General features: G+C 36.6%; 1 protein-coding gene across 1 annotated transcript in view; it reads right to left on the bottom strand.

The window, feature by feature from the left end:
* USH2A (usherin) overlaps nt 1-18,293 on the bottom strand; it is a 391,200-nt gene that overhangs the window by 134,373 nt on the left and 238,534 nt on the right. Inside the window, exons 38-39 of the mRNA XM_075088896.1 lie at nt 5,664-5,814; nt 5,349-5,491 (exon numbers count right to left, since the gene is read on the bottom strand). Coding sequence (XP_074944997.1) covers nt 5,349-5,491; nt 5,664-5,814 — 294 coding nt within the window. The remainder of the gene's footprint in view (nt 1-5,348; nt 5,492-5,663; nt 5,815-18,293) is intronic.

Raw genomic sequence — 18,293 nt, 5'->3', positions numbered from 1 at the left:
AGCTGAATTCTTAAAATCCCTATATATCACAATCAGGTCCTTAACTGTAAAATCAATGTGGAGTATAACATGTTGTCAATGCGGTTGTCACTGGAGGGAAGACTGCAAAGTATGACAGCTACACAGCTCACCCTGAGAATGATGAAAATAAAATCATAAAGCCCTTTACATGGATATAATTGTTTATAGAAGTAACTACTGAACACGGGAACAGCAGGCATCTTTTTCCTTAAGATTCTTAGTTCATATTTCAAACCATTTCATTACAGCATTAATACTAGAAGGTAGTTTCATTTTGGCAAATGAAATTATCTTTTATGGCAGGCTATTTTGCTCATCTGCTTCAAAAGTTCAGACTTGACTTAAAATGAAGGTGCAAAATTGTCATTCATCTTTTTAAATTTCCTGACTAGAACAACACATTTGTTTACGTACTGTACAGATTAGGGGAGCAAGGAGCTATACTCTCATGGATGTATTTCAGGGGAATCTATACTTTCATTAATATACTGAGACGTACCTGGACTACTGCCCTTTAAAGCTAATGAGAAATACCTGATTTGCTGGGAAACTCTCTCACTAAGCAGAATAGAAATTCTATGCCTTTTATTCTTGAATCATTTACTCTTTTCAGGAACATGGACAATGAATACATATTAACATATTAACAAAATGTATTATCTTTCATATACTACTGACTAGCCAGCACAAAATCCAAATTGTGTATTTCTGGGCACAAGGGACCACTGGAATCTTGTATCACATCAGATCACAGAACTCAAAAGTTGTTAAGCTGTTCACACAATGACATGCAGTCCATATGAACCCTTTCAAATACATATTAAGAGCCGTCTTCAGAGTATTCAGACTTTTTGCCCTCTACTGCTCCAAATGTACATTGATTCCAGAACCTCAGCCTACCAGCCAAGAAACTTATTCTAATTCCTAATCTATAGGCATGCATGGGCAGTTTGTACTATTTATCATACGATCATCATATCATATCTGCCATGATACTACTTCAGCTTAATTTGTTCTACTGTCCTTTTGCTATTCACCCTGTCATGTATTTCACATTACTTTCTCCTCCCTTTATTGCCTCACCAGGTTTTGTCTTCCCTTGCTTCAGTTTCCATTTATCTTTCTTGAGCATGGGTGACCACATTCACGTCAACTATGGACTCGTTTATATGCCTAAATTATATGGACCTAACTTACATAGCTATGGCAGGAGACTTGTCTTCTCAGCCAATGAGTACAATCGTCAGAGAAAGCAAGTGCTTCCAAAAGCTGAGAACTGCATCACGTACCCTCTTGTACCACTGCCCTTCTCTATTGTCTACATAAGGAAGCTTTAAGAGAATAGGCCTCCTTACCCTGGAACCAAAGCTTTGTGGTAAGCATGCCAGAGGAACACACCATAGCAGTCTATATTATAGGAATAATGCTTCCCTATTTTGTCAACAAATAGCTCGGTTGATACATTGCTGGAGCTCTCTCTCTTTTTTGTTTTTGTTTTTCTTTTTCTTTTTCTTTTGTTTTATTTTTCCCTAGCAACTTCCATACGAAATTATCTCAAGTGACTACAGTGTACTTCCGACACTGAATAAACACTGGACTGGCCTGTAACTTCTTTATACATAAAAGAGATGAACTTGCAGTTGCTTAGGTAAGAACTAAAAAATAAAAATTTGGACTGCCTGATAGGCAACTCACAAAACCTTCTCTCTCAACTAGGTGCAAGCCAGGCACTTCTAAAAGGACTTCTGTAAGAGCTCTCCATGCTGGAATCATACACTGACCCACAGGACTGAAATGTAGCCAATGTAGAGAATATGCTGACTACTGAGAAGAAAGTAACAGGTGGGTTTTCTCTCAAGTAGCAATTTTGTTAGCTTAAAACTTGTCCAGATCAAGATTGATTTTCTCAAGCACTAGAAAAAGCACTTTTCTCATTTGAGAACTATCCTTCTGATCAAAGATTGCAGCATGTGGATTGCTAGCAGCCAATATAATTTTGCAAATTATAAAGCTACACCATAAAAATCCAGCAGCTGCCTTTGGGCCAGCTTCAGGTAACTATAACCAGCTCCTTTACAAAGACTTGCCATAACAAAAGGGAAAACTTAACCGATATCTTCTTTTTTATATCTAGGAATTTTCATTTTATTTCTGAACGCAGTGTCAGGAATTCTGCTTTCAGTTCAATTGTACATACTGACCTCTCAGTTCAGTGGTGATTACATTGATTGCAAGAGAGTTATTTTAAATTTACATTCAAGTTACTGAAAGCAAGATCTAATCCAGAAGCTTCATCAACTGTTTCTATTTGTCTGGCAGTAAATAGTCTGATGCTATACTGACCAAGATCACTGGAACAAACGTCTTCCATTAACACATTTAGCAGGGTTTAAAATATTCGTAGGATATGTACATTATTGTTATCTGGGACGGGCAGGTTAGACTTTAAAAAATGCATGGAATCACTTACTAGTGCCACACTCATGTAAATGGAAGTATTTTAAAATTATTTACAGCATTAAAAACTACCCACACCTACTAATCTGTAAGTTAAGCCATTTTATTATCAGATACAACACATTTTTATGGCAGCATTTGCTAATTTTTCATTAATAATTCCTAATATCCTCCTACTTTACTAAATATTTATCATAAATAAAATGTAATATGCAGCTATATTGTGAAATTATCAGCTTGTATTAGTAGAACTCTATTTGGACTTTAAAAGTGGATGTGTTGATTTATATCTATAGCTATCAGCTGTATGTGCACATAAACACACACACACATGCATATATTTTGCTCCTACAGATATTTTATGCTTTGGTGAAACAAAAAAGACATATATTTACTGCATAAAATTCAATAAGAACACGTGTACACACATATTTCAACACAGTAAGAGATGTGGGAAATTTCTGCTCTCAAATTGTATTTTTAAAAGTCAAAGTCTATTGGTCAGCAGGGCCAGGAATTAAGTGTACTTCTGCAACAAGCTTCAGTATAGGTAGTTTTATGAGAACCGTATTGAAACCTTGACAGAGATACTGCTTATGTCCAATGACAATCGTTGTCTTAAGCAACTGAGTTGAATATCCTTTCACAGGTGGCAGCCCTCCACAATGACACCAAGACCAGAGTCCTTTGTCACCACTGAAAGTTGGGGTTTTTTTGTAAGTTACAAGGGTTGTTGGATACTGGGGACACATCAGCAATATTCTTTAGCAGTATCAATGCAAATGGAAGAGGACATTTTAAGGAAAGTAATCTTCCCCTTGGAGACATGGAGCTTAACTGAACTATAGAAGTTTGTTTTAAGCTAAGGAACAAGATGCAGCATCATAGCTGAAGAGGCAAGTTGTATGTTAATCTCAAAATATTTCAACTGTGTAAACACTGGCAGAGGCATTTTATTTTTCTTTTCTTGTTCTTAAGTTTTCTTTGGTAACATCTACCTTCCATACTAACTTAAGACACATTTGCAACCAGGTTTTGCAGAGGGTAGCATTTCATGCTAGTGCATAAAGACCATCCAAGTTCTACGCAGCAGGTAACTTCTACATATATGTTCAAGAAGACTATATAGGAATGCATGTCCTGTGTAGGCCTTCTGCCCTATTCCTAGCTCCCAAAAAGAGAATTTTAAAATTCTACACCTACTACTTTGCACAAAAAGTATTTTTTCCATATACTAACAAGTGATGCCTTTTAAATGCACTTTTGTGCTCCCCCTATCCAAAGAGAAGCAACACTATGTGAACTGTCTGACCACAGCTAGATAATCACTGCAATTTGAACAAAATAGTCACAGGAGCCTGGCTGTGTTTAGACCACAAATGTAGACAAGTTTAATAATATTTTATCCACTTTTGGTAACAAACAATGACAATAAAGGAATTGAACCTCAACAAAGATTTTCACAGGTAGATAACACATCTCTGGTATGTAAAGACCAAGTTCAAAACTTACTTTTATTAGGTAGTTACTTATAGGTAATGTGTTCATAGAAGCATTTATATCTTTGGAGTTTAAATGGATTTATCAGATAAATTTCTGTTGTAAATTATTGGCTTAGCTTCAAAGAAAAATGTTTTACAATTGTGGGAACATGTTTTCTTCTGGGTGTTTTCTCGAGATAGACAGCTATCCATTTAAAGAAGGGAGTAAAATGAAGTTGAGTCACCAGCACTGAATATTTGTTACAACAGTTGCGTATGAGCATCAGGTTAAAACTATGGTCTGAAATGCAGATCTCATATCAGTGTAAAATAGAGTAAGACCACACTTTGTTGTGAAGGCAGAGAGAGCAACAAAGTAATGAAACTAATAATTAAACACTCCCCAATCCCCTCACTTTTTCCTGCTCAGAATTACTTACTTACTTACAAACAAGATATAACAGGAAAAAATCTCTTTAGAAAATAATTCATTTCTCTAAAATTTGGTAAAATGGGATCATCCATTACTGATTTTTTTTTTAAAAAAAGGAAAGAATATATTTGAAAACAACAGATTTTTTCAAAAACTGTGCAATTAGATATCCTGGTACATTATAAGAAAAAACTAATAGCTCAGTTTCTTAAAAAAAAAAAGCTGAAAATTATGTATTTTATACAGGCATTATGTACTAAAAGCTCAAGTTTTGTGATGTTTCTGCTTACATATTGTATCAGGTGCAAAATCCTACCCTGCCAACTAAATGGCTGTACTTATATGCTGATAGCTGTTAAATCAAGGGACTTTTGAACAAATTATGTGGAGTGAGTCTACAGAATGTAGAACTATTAATGAGGAAAGTGATGGGACTGGCAATGACAAACTCAATTTCAGACCAGTAGATCATCACTTTGAATTAACAAAGATCACTGGGAATGAGAAGTTCTGTTCAGCTGTGGTACAGCTTAGGTATTCTCAACACAGAGATAAGACAACTGTCATATACTATTAACTTCAACTTATTTTCTCTGATATGACTGAAATCAGAATCAAGTCCCTGAATATAAAGGAATACCACTTAGGAAGCTGTAGTTGCCAGTGTATCTTAAGCTAACCATATATGAACACAAATACACGGAGGGATATTACATAAAGAAATAAGATACCACTTCACAAAACAAATATCTAAATATTCATGATTTATGAAAATCTAAGACAGCAGATGCTTGATCCCTTATGAGTTATTATTGCAAGTTAATATTCAGAAAGGAAATATATTATTACTATTTAACTGAAAAAGGTAGATAACCAAAAGAAATTATATGCAATGGCAGCTGAACTGTTATTTATATTTTCTGCTAAAGGGAGTTAAATAAGATTGGACTGCTTACTGTCCTCTGCTGTAGTCATTGAAGTCCAGTTGCTATAACCATTGCCATAACCATTGGAGGCAACCACTCTCATCTCATACTCAGTGTATGGCTGAAGATCTTCGACCCTGTGTTGCAGGGAAGCAGTAGGGCTGGAAAACAAACTGCAAAGAAAAGCATCATGAGTTACATCATTAAACATCCCAGCAGCTAAAGAAAGACTGAAACATTGCATGTTTTATAACAAAAGCAGCCACCCTAAAGGTGAGTCACATTCAAGATAATAGGACTTTTCTTGCTCAGCAGTTGATGGTGGCCTTGCTACGGTCTGCGTACTCTAAAATGTCACCGGCAGAATGCCTCCGCCGCATCTGGAGTCGGTAGCTGGGCGCGCCTGGGGCGTTGTTGCGAACTGGTGTAGACCAGGCAACCTGAAGACTGGTTGGAGTGGCAGATGAAAGCCTTGGAGGCATCACGCCATCTGGAGCTGTCGAAAAACATGGATGAATTAGAGCAGAGAAAACCATGGAGAACATATGCTGGGTGGAAACAAAATGCTCCATATACTGGAAAAACTGTTCCTCAGGATCAACAGCAATGTTAACATGGTCCATTTAGTTTAACATTTTCACTACTGAACAACGCTATTTCTTTATTTTCTTCTTTTCAATACAGTTACATGAATATCACTTTGCTAAAAGCAAACCTCCAAACACCAGAAGTAATTCAGAAGCAACATATTCTCTACCACCTGTTCAAATATTACCTACTACTTGTGCCCAGTTCTGCACCCTGAGAAGTTAAAGAAATGCTCACAGAAATGTTACCTAGCAAGAGTAAAATTGATCAAACTTTTTATCATTCAGATACCTTCTCAGCCTTATAAATTAATAACATTTTTAAAAGAAAACAGCAGAAATTTTAAGGGAAAAAGGTCTTTAGGTAGAAATCAAAATAGATTCACTGAAGTCTCAGTCTCTAGCCCACTGTTTTGTTAAGGAAATTAATTTTTATGAAGTTCAGGAACTGCAGATCAAAATCTGTCAGTAATGATATCACCAATGACCTTTAACTGCTGCAAATTTCACTGCATGCAGTAAAAAGAACTATGCCAATTTGCGCCCATGAGTTTATGACTTTGTTTTTTCTTTAAGAAGAAAACAATCTGCTGAAGAAACATTCTGTATATGAACACATCTGGAACTTTTATATATAATGCATGTCTGTAGCCATAGCTCTGTAGCTCTCTTCCAGAGAGTTAAACCACTGGAAAGTTACTGCCTTTGTCATTTAAAATCTTGTATAATAGTTTTGCTTTTTGTGGTTCAGTAGTTACCATTTGCTTCTTTCTTTGGTTTTTCCAACAGAAATTTTTTGTTGCTGTCTTTTTCTTCCTTCTCTCTATTGGAAAAAAACAGTCTCACAGTTCTGTAACTTAAGGCATAGTTGGAAGTCTAAGGGTATAAGTTGTAAGATGAGCGAACAGGATTTTACAGTATGTTTTATGATTTTCATTTACCACCTGTATATGAGGTGGTTTCTAAGAGGGAAGTAACAGACTTTGTGATACACTGTCTGAATCATTCTCTCCCTGAAACAGATGAAAGGATGGCATTGGCTCAGAAAAAAAAGTCATCAGTCATACATAAGAATTTTTATTTATACGGACATATATATACAGAGATATGTGAACTAGCACCTGGCTGTTTTATTCTGGTTATACCTGCTTATGACTGTGGAACTTCAAAATTCTTCAGCTCCAGCTTGAACTTGTGTTACATAGGAAGGCACAAGACCTGGCTTGCTCCAATCTACAGACTTGTTCTCTTTCCCTTAAGTTCAAGGTCTGCCAGTTCTCATAACAAATTTTTAGGAAAAGCTGGCTGCTGGGGTACCTTAGTTATTACCAGGTATTTTACTTCTGAGAATTGGCCCCTAGCCCTACAATCCCTCTTTGTTTTTCAGGACAAAATGAAGCAGAACAGGATCTTCAGCTTCCCTCACTCCTCTCCTCTCCTCTCTGTTACTGTGAAAAAGACAAAATAAAATTTTTGGCCTTGAGCCAGCCTGGCTGCCTTTGGATGCTCCCCGCTGCTGTTATCTAGACCTAGGCAATAAGGCTCCAGTAAATCCCAAGTAAGCTTGAAATCTTCCTGTTTCCAAACCCAGGAGATGTCTGAGACTAAGGTAATTCATGGTCTGCAAGTCTCTTGCCAACACCTTCAAGGCCAATCAAGAGCTTGTGAGCACCTCAACTCAGAGGGAATAAGGTGGCTGATTTAACTTGAACAGACCCCAACATCCCTCCAGCTGAGCCATCAAAAATAAACATCTGCACACCAAATGCCTGCGTAAGTGAATTAAATTTCACTCTCAGAGTAAAATGGAGAACATATATTTACCTCACGTAACATTGTTCCATTTAGCAGCAAGACAACACTGGAGCTAAGTTGTGCAATATGGGGATTTAAATCTTATGGATGTACAGTACAGTACTCGCAGATAATAATGAATTATTTTGGTATCCCTTTATAAAGTGACTCCCAAGTTGTTAGCAGGCAAACTCAGCCAGCATGAGAAGGATGGCACAAATAATGTGAAAACTTTTATTAGGGGGTTTAAAAGTGTTTTCACAAGCTGACACTAACAGAAAGGCTCAATATCCCTTCAACACAGGGTACTACCTCATTTAGAACTGAACTGTCTGTAGCTTAAAATGCATCGGTTGTTTAAGTGGATGCAGAAATTCTACACTGCAAAAAAAGCTATATCTAAAAATGAATCTAATTAGCTCAGCTGTAATTTGGCCAGGAAGCCAAAGTCTATATTGCTATTGAGGAGACAGCGTGAGCAATTCACTGAGGAGGCAAAAGCGTTAAATTTATTTCCAGTTCTGTCAGGACACATCACTTCATCTTTGTCTTTCATTTCTCAATCTGTTAAATGGAGATAATAATACTTATCCTTCTTTGTAAAGCTCTCTGAGATCTACAAAGTAAAAGCTCTGATTAAGCTTTATGTATGTATAGTGGTGGTTAATATAGTGGTACAGGAATGTTCATCAAAAAACAAAGATGTAGCTGTCTAAATGTCAATAACAATTCACAGTGCGGATGTTATTTTAATGGCGTAGGTAATCTCAGCTAAATGTTCAAATCTCTTCTACCAACAAAAGCACAGCATAGGGAAGAGTACAAAATTTGGACAAATCTCTTCTGTGAAAGTCAACTAACCTGTAGAACAAGCCTAGCTGTCTACTTTCAAACCAACATGTTAGAATATACAGCATATTTATTTAATCTGAAAGACTTCCTGTAGCTCACAGAGAATGTTCTCAGCTATGCACTTCCAAAGGATCGGGGCAGGTGGGTACAACAAAGAAATTGCAAAGTCTCCGCTGAGTCATAATTAGAAAGGTACTCTATTAAATTAATCATCCTTTGATCATTAAACTACAGAGCACTTCCCCCAAAAAATGGTAATTCTAAATTGCACACAAAAGATCCTTTGACTATTTCAAACACTCCTCATCACCAGGGGCTTCAGTGTAACATTTCCTTCAGCTTAACCCTTTTTATCCAGTCCATATTCCTGAGAGACTCCTTACTACCCAAGTAATAACTGGCAACCAGCAATAATTCTGCTGCGAATTTCTCAACAGAAGAGCCATGTATCTATCAGCTTGATATATCGTCTTTAAGATGCATTGTTGCTCAAAAAGCTCCCCTCAAGCTTTAATGCGAGCCTCAGGGGGCAACCACTCCACTTGCAACCTACTGAATCAACATCTAGCCTACTAAATTCTCACTTAGCAGGGCAGAAAGCCATGCTTTGTATATGAAGAGACTACAAAGGCAGAAGAAAATATTTGATCAGATGTCAATTTTAATCAAAAAATTAACAAACGGCCCTGCAGAATAATAAAAACTGAAGACACTTTCAAGCTGACAATGATATATTGTATTTCAGATACTCAGATGAGTCAAGAAAGATCTGATCCCTGCTTGGCCACTGCTAAGCAGTCTTTGAAAAGTGTTTCAACTTCTTACCTCAATTTCCTTTCTTCAACATATGCAGTAGTAGTCAGCTTTGTAAGTATTTGTTTATTTTAGGAAAGCAAGCATTGTATTAAATGGTTGTGCTTAAATGTTTACTCCATGTTTAAAACCTATTTTTCTGAGCATTATTCTTCATATTTATCATAAGGGTATGTCTGAAATTCAAATTTTCTGAAAGTAGAAAACTTTAAATAGGATTATTAAAAGTGAACTATCATTAGGACAATAAATTATTAGTTATAAAAATGTCTGCGCCATTAATCTTTAATAAGAGGAAGAAAAGCCAGTAGAGCTCGATTGGTGTAAACTTTGAAGTGAAGCGACACCGCTTTTAACAGTGATTGGATATATTGGCCCTGCTGTATCCATATCTACAGACAGGCAGCTAGAAGACTTTGGAGCTATGTAAATGTAACTCTATGATTTGCCACATCTGCACGTGTAAAATGTTTAGCATGGATGATGCATTTGCATCTTACCAAAATATTTTTCATACATGTGTATGCAAATGATAACTGTAGGTATTTAACTATAGAGAAGGAAAATAGGCTGTCCACAGTTTGTGCCATAACAGCAAGGAAAAGTTTCAGTCAGACTGCCTTTAGATGAATGTCTCGCTCAGTCATGCCTACTCTCACTCTCTTCCAGGTCCAATTCACAAACCCCATTTCTTTATCTCATTGCAGTGGTTGTTTAGATACTCTTGATTCATTTTCTATTTTATGTGCCCATACTGAGATCATCTCATTATGGCACTTTTTATGGCAATATGTTCTGCACATTGACATTTGTTTCTCCTGATTTTCCCAGGTATGCCTGTTATCTAGTTGTTTGCTCAGTCCAAATAATTCCAGTCATTGCACTCTCCATAATTCTCAACATGGCCATGTGTTTTTGTTTCATTTAACCGAAAGACAGGCCGTGATGCTGGGCCATATGTCATCACTAGAAGGGCATGCTAGTTATAAACCTTTATCTATTGGAAAAGCAGAAGATTGCTTTTTTTGTTTCTTATCTTCACAGGTTCATTGAAGTTTACTCTGGTTTGGTTTTTAACCCTCTTTTCCCAGTTATCTTTCCTACTCAGCGTATAGTAAATACACACAGTTGTTCTTGATTTTTCATTTAATATATATGTTCAACCTTGTTGTCTTCTGCCTACTCAATGCCTAAAGAATGCATAGAGTATTCTTGGATTTTCTTTTTAATTTTATAATTTCACAGATATATGTTTTCAGTTACAGATATATCTCCATCTAATAACACATATACGAGGGACAACGTGCCCCTTATTCCACACACAACCGTGCACTTTGGAACAGAAAATGTGAAAGGTCCATGGTGGCCGCCTTGCTTGCCCCTCTCTGGCACATGGGACTTGAGAAGAAAGGAAGCTGTCCTATGGGAAAAAGCAAGTAAAGAGACATAAAGGAGTAGCTTAAAGCCTCCATAAACTTCCCAGTAAATCCAAACCTGTTCGCACCTCATGTTCATGAAATTTTGGTTTCAGAAGTATAACATGAACGGGGTACAGAAATATCTTGTTCTCTCTTCATGATCTATCCTGTTTTACACATCTGATCTCTGCTATAAAAGTAATTTCTTTTGAAAAGGAGTGGCTTTGTAAATATTTTCACTTTTAACATTAATCTTTAATGTTACTTGTACTTGTAAGGCACAATATCACTCCGAAAAATAAAAATAAGTTTGAAAAACCTAAAATTTATCTTTTTCTGGATTGAGTGTGTAAGCTCTAACTGCAAATTTTCCTCCACTTGCACTTGCAGCTTGCACTTCCAAGCTGCAGAGCACAATTTTAGTAGGGCCCTGAAAATCATCTCAGGGTTTACTCCATGACCTGCAGATCTGAAGGTTAAGACAATTGTCTTTTGAAATCCCAGAGCAGGCTTACTTTTCCTCATTAATACTGCTCTAGCAAAAACCAAAATCAGACCTACCCCTTCTTTTAATGAGCTTTTCTTCATGTACAACCTCAACATCTGCAATCCAGATATGGGTCTCAGGTAAAAAAATGTGTAAGAGATGCCTCTTTCCTAAGTGTTATATTTTACTGAGGTCAACACCATAAAAATGTCTTATAGATTTGTAACCTTTACCTTTATATAAGACATAACCTGCTTCATGCTAGATAGAAGTTTATCCATGTTACTCAGCAAGAACCTTGCTAAATTCTAAAAGCTACAAAAGAATGCCAATAAGCAATTAGCTGAATGATTAATGATTTTAATACCTGTAATAAAGGCATTGGATGGAATTTATAACTGCCCAGTAAAGCTAATTATTCATTAGACTGTGTAAAAGGATGCCTAGCCAATAACTGTCATACCACAAAATTAATTTAAAAAAAAAATACTATGAGGAAAAAACATAAGGATTGGTATTACAAAATCAGGCAGAAACCACAATTAAACAACAGCTCCTGTGGGTTAATTGTGACTCTGGTTACTGGAAAATGAAATACCTATGTGAAGTAGCTTTGAGAAACTATCTGATCTGCCTCTTTTTACTTAGGGGAACAAGATCCTTTCTATCTTCATACAATAGCTTCAACTTCCTGCATGAAGCAGTTTTAGGCATTAATTTCAGGACTCTATTTTTTTAAAGGAAGAAGGTGAAAGAATTTGACATCATCTTCAAAATCTTCCAGCTTCCCTTACAGTTGATATCTGTGGGCAGAGAGCTATGACCAGAGGCAGGTATGCTAGCTTCCACATTGATGGAAACATCTCTGGTGAGAGTCTTGTAAGACTGCTGGTGAGCAGACACTTGGCTAAATTGAAGTTTCCTTCTTAGTGCTCATGGTACATTTTCAAAGACTGGGATGCTGGCTTTTGAGCATTTTGCTTCATGTTTGAAACTAAACAGTTCTTACGTAGCTCTGGAAATAGGGCATTCCTGAAAGTAACAAAAATAGCAAATTATATCACTGATGGTTAGAAGACCAGGGAAGAAAGTTTAAACCTATTCTTTAAGCTACATAGTAGCTTCACAGAAGTTTTGCAGACAAAGAGAATGTCTGTGTCCTGGGAAACCGGACATACAGTAATGGGATTAAACTGCTGCAAGAAAGAGATTACCCTGCCGGCAGAAAACTGAAGTGTTACCAGTTGATGTGCATTTTGACTGAAGCATCATTTTATATATGCCTAGATGTACAAACTGGAGAACAATGCAGGTTTGCAAATAAATTAGATCTGCACTAAGATCACCTGTAGGCTTTTTTAATCCACAAATTTCTCTGCAGTACATAGAGGATGGTGTGAAATACTATTTCTGATGGAATCCAAGCTTGAGTGTCCATAATTAGAAAACAAATTTGACAAGGTGACACGTTAGCTGGTGTTAGGGAGCCACTACACACAGTGACTGGTGCAGTTTTATTACATCTTGAATGTCCTACGGGTATCTGCAACATCCAGGTCACTGGACTACCTTTTGGCCATGAACCAACTGACGCCATAACAGACATTTCCCCGCTCAAATTCTTTCTTTATTTGCAGAAAGAGGAGGAAAAGGGGTTTCCTCAAAGTTTCTGCTCCTACTAATCCAGGCAACACAGAGCTAGATTTGGTTTGCAGCTGCTAATTAACTCCTTAACACCATATGTGGTAATCACAAAAAACCCCCTTGTCTCATTGTGAATGTCTTTTTATAGGGAAAATGGGAGGCAGGTGCTGAGAAAGAAGAAAGTGCTTCTTCCCACCTACAGTTGTTGTCCCCATTCCTCTCATCTCCTCCACAGACAGCACGAGCGAAATGTCTGACTCTGGCATGCCTGGAGGGGACCAGCTCTCTGTTGTGGCTCTGCCAAACCACTGCACCCCTTCAAGCTGCCACCTCTTCTCCTTTCCTTTCTGTAACAGGAAAATGTGCATCTACACTGCCACATTTCCAGTGGCACTTATATGTTGTTCTGAGAGAACATTCAGAACATCAGTATTGTTGAATAATAAAAGTAAAATCTTAGTTATAAATTAGGAAAAACAATCATATTACTTTTAAATAAAAATACCCACTGTTTATGCAAAAAAATAAACTATTCTTCAAAGCAGACGCTCAAATTAAAGGATCAGATTACTTTATCATTACTGGGAATTGCAAAGTTGCAAAGACCAAGGCACTGCCTCCTTGGATGTGAGTACATTTGGATGTCTTAGTGAGGATGTGCCATCATTAACACATCTCATTACAGCTTTGATTTTGGTTCTAGAGTCCTGATGGTACTGATATAAAACAATACTAAAGCTAGAAACATAGCTGGTCTTACTGTGTTTCAGAATTTGTGATGTGTTCATTCTATGATATTCCCACAATGACTGTTCATACACCACTATTTTCTGCAAAGAGCTTGCAGAATTTCCGAAAGCTTTTGTAGATTCTAACTTACCTAATCTTCTGAAATATATCTTTATGAAATATATGTACATGACATATGAGAAAAGCAACTAGTTCCTGGATATTTTGTTCATATATCAAAAAGCGCCATAGGAGTGCACTAGGGAATATGTTGTCAAAGAAACCATGGAAATTTATCTTCTCATTTTCCATTTTCTCTAAGGTGTAGGTGCTTATCACAACAATATCAAAGTGTCTTCTATGTCAATGCACTGAAATAATGATATTCCCACTGAAAGTTGTGAAGGAAATTCAGAAATTGGGAATGTACAAAATCTCATAAACATTACAAACTCCACAGATTGAGAGTCCCCTCTTTGAATGCAAGAAGCATTTTTTTCACCTAAAGACAGTGGAAGCCATGCCCATAAAATACTGAAGATGTAATTCTTTGAAAATTTACCTCTTATAGTTCAATCAAGTGTCTTCTAAAATTTTACTCCCTAGAAGTCTTTTTCAGTAGCAACCATACTCTCAGAAATAGAAGCTAAAAAAAATATATCATTTACTACTTTGCTCCTATATTTAAGCTATTAAAAAGCATATTATCTTTTCCTGTTCACCTGAGCTGGACAAGGATGAAAACAAAAATATCAAAGCGACAATACTTATTAAGCAGAAACTCTGGTTTGTGTGTTGTCTTAACCTACTTCTCAATTCACTTTAAGGCACTCAAAGCATATAGCCTTTGAAGTAGCCTATACTCTCTGGTTTTCTTCTGCAAAGTACAGCATATGTCAGGTTCAGACAAAATACCAAAAATGACTGTATATTTTATTAAAAGCCTATTTTTCCCTCTCTCTCTTTTTAACAAAAGTCTAATTTAGTTGTTGTTCCCTTAGGTACAAAGTACACAGTTCATAATTCATTTGATATAAAATGTCAGTTTAGATTTTTGCACTTCTTTGATAAATGAGAAAAAACATGTACATTTCAATTTCCTTCTACGAGGTTCTACCGGCAGAAGCCCCCCTCCCATTGTGCTGCTCAAAGACCTTTGTGTTAAATTAAACATCAAGATTCAGAAACTGTAGGGAATGATATTTCCAAGACATACAGTACAAATATATGAGACTGGGAGAAAAGGTAATGATTTTTCCTACCGGTAAAGTGATCTCTCCCAAAGAGCATCTTTGATCCTTGAATTAGTTCTCAGTTATAATTTAATATATCAAAACTGTCAGCAGCTTTCCTTACATTTAGACATAAAGTGATATAGTCAGCTCCACAAAGAGTGAAATACAACATTCAAGGGCTTGCTCCCCTCCCAATATGTGCTTGTGACTCTAAAGTCCATCAATATTAATGGGGAAAATCTGTGTACATCAAAGGAGATGGCAGAGAATTAATTTAATTGTATCTGTCATCATTAACAGTATGGAGTGTTTTTTCCTATATAACTAAATCCTGGCATTGATCAACATGCAAAACTCTCAGGGGGGTAATCTGCACAATGGCAAAGAGCGGAGTAAAAAAAATTAGTTCTGGAAACAGAACTGTTATAATCAGAAAAATAACAACAAAACATTGTATATTATTCCCTTATGTAACACATGAGGCTGAGGCCGACAAATCCGAACTATCACATTTACAGAGTAAACAAGAATTCTTATCACTTCTCAAAATTGCCAGCTGCAATGCTATGGCTGTCACTTCATGTTACAGTCTAGTTCAACAGCTACAGTATCAATAAATTAAGCTGTATTAGAAAATTGCAATAGGATCACATTCTGATGCTCACGGTGAGTATCAGCGCTGATGAACAACATATGTCCAGATCCACAAATGCTCAGAACTCAACACTCCCTTTGCTGCTGACATGTACACTGCCTCACCCTGACCAGAGAAGTGCCTTGAGCCCTGGGTTACAATAGTACCTGCTCTGTCTCCTCCCTCAGTAAATAAGACTTTTTTGGGTTTTTTTTTCCTTCCCCACAGGACAGATGGGCAGTATTCTCCCTTCCTTGCTTATGAACCCAGAGATTAGTACACTGCCCAGCAAGGGGGAGATGGGAATGTCAGTCACTTTAGGATGAATAATCCAGATCTCCTTTTTTCGCCCAGTGCTCTAACTGAGATAAGCTATGACTGAATATGAAACGTGACATTCCACCTAGCTGTGGCAAAAATCCCTAACTGTTTTTATGGATTGGCCCCCTACTAAAAATAGCATTTCAATTGACAGAAATATGATCCAGGTGTTATCCACTGAAGCAAGGTATTTAATATTCAAGGTGAATAAAAAGCAATTCAGACAAGCCTATTCACACATGGAAATAACCCATGCAAAATATATAGTTGACTTATCTGATGAACAGGGTAAAAGGATTACAACCATTTATACCAGACCCATCCATATAAGAATGTTCATACAGCATTATTAAGTAGCTACTCATCAGTTAATGTCCTATTATGGATACTTTTAACAAATAAACCATTTATATGAATTAACTCTTGGCTTCATTTCCTTGGATAGTGCTGAAGAACACATAAATCCACTGGAATTGGTGGAAGTGTGTCAATATACAACAATGAATTATCTGTTCCCAAGTATTTTTACTGAAAAGACCTTGGCTACTGTCATCTTGTTCAAAACTGGGTAGCCTAATTGATCAAAAGTCTTAGTAAAACCATCACGTTTTATTCAAACCCAAGCCAGGCTGACTGTGTTTTGCCTTATATGCCACAAGACATGTCACAGCATTTACTCCAATCTGCGCATACAATTCACCTTATGTTGAGGTAAAGGAAATACCTTGGCAATACCTATTCTCTGCAGTGCAGATTTTCTTCAATCTTTTGACAAAAAGTAAAGAAGCAGGGAACACTTCCTCCCTTCTGTTCATTTTTAAAACTTAGACTGAAAAGGCTAAATCTTCATCACAGAAAATTTACCACTGATTAATCCAGATTACAACCACCAGGAGCACCCTGTTGAATTTTTTGGACAGTGCTACCAATTTCTTACGAATAAACCTCTCATCAAATAGGGTTCTTAGTACGTAAGAGCACTCACAACTTCAGTGGAAGGAAAAATAGAGAAAAGAGAATTATTCTTTATATAATGCCATCTCTTCACTCATTCAACTACTTTTATTTCTACATGTTCTAGTCAGTCAGCTGAATTCACATATTTTCTACGTACACAGTGGCCTTATTCAACTATAGTGACACCTTTTGTGGAGAGGCAATCCCCCAGTCTAAACTGAGGGACAAGAAGAGAGGCTGACAAACTTTCTGACATGTGTATTATACTTTTCAGCATGTGGGTGAATATCAAAATTTCTTCTACCTTCCCTTGCTAACCAATGCCTGTCTTTCCATCTATCTGTAAAATAGGGATAACAACCCTCAGCCACTTCAGAAGCCTAGTGGAAAGCTGAATTAGTAAATATTTGTAAAAATAATTTGTAAACATGTCAGTATACAAATAGTAAGAATCAATATAATTCAATACTGGAAATATCCCACTGTAATATGAAATACATTAATTCCCTTTCTCTCTTACTAACCTGGAATTAATCTAAGAGCATAGTATTTTTTTGTCAAAAGAATAAATAAGACCTGCCTACAGATCCAAAGAAAAAAAAGAAAAAAATGCAGCACGTATGCATGAATATGCACATACTAATATACCATATGCATACTTGTGTGTGCATCTGCACATGTGTGCAGACACAAAAATAAATGTCCAGAAAGAAAAGCACAGTGAGGAAAATCTGTCAAATGTCAGGAATCATGTCAGGGCTATAGACTCTTATAGTCATCTTTACTGTGAGAAAGATGGTAGCATACAACAACACTACACTATGGGGACATCAGAGGAGAAATGGTGACTCTAATGACTGATTCTCACTCAACTTCCCTTTTTCTCCCTTTCTGTCTTTATAGAGAAGTTTATTTCTCTAGATGAGTGGGGAGCACTATACTAGGAAAAAGTAGGGAAAAGTCAACTTAAACCACCACCAGAACAAATAATTAACTACATGGAAGGAAAATATTTAAATTCTGCAAAGTGTTTTAAGAATTCGGATACAAAGTTTAAGATTTTTTTAAATTCAGTTTCAGATCTATCTCCAAACTACTCGAAAACTCCCAAATAGGAGTGAACAGGAGTTATTTTTAAGCATAAAGGAAACCAGCAAAAAAACCAAAAGCACTTTTATGGCCATGATGTTTAAGAAAGATCATCTCTGGTTTTGTCCCCAGCTAAATATGTAGCAGCGTGACAGAACTTTGCTGGAGGCTTACCAAGTTCACTGCAAACAGAGGAACTTCAAAGCTTCCTCAACTGTGCAAAGTAGCTCAAAAAAAATCTTGCCATTTTACTCAACTGCTTTACAATCAGCAGGCTAACTTCCATAATCTAGGTGCCTCAAGTGCCGAAAATACAGGATCAAATGACAAAAAAACACCAAAAAAACACCCCACTAAAAAAACAACCGACAGACATTCACGTTTGCTGACAGTTAATGAAAACGACGTTTTATTC

This window comes from Phalacrocorax aristotelis, chromosome 3, assembly GCF_949628215.1.
Source record: "Phalacrocorax aristotelis chromosome 3, bGulAri2.1, whole genome shotgun sequence".
NCBI lineage: Eukaryota > Metazoa > Chordata > Aves > Suliformes > Phalacrocoracidae > Phalacrocorax > Phalacrocorax aristotelis.
Note: the sequence above shows the minus strand (reverse complement) of the source record. Positions and strands in the feature narration are given on the sequence as shown.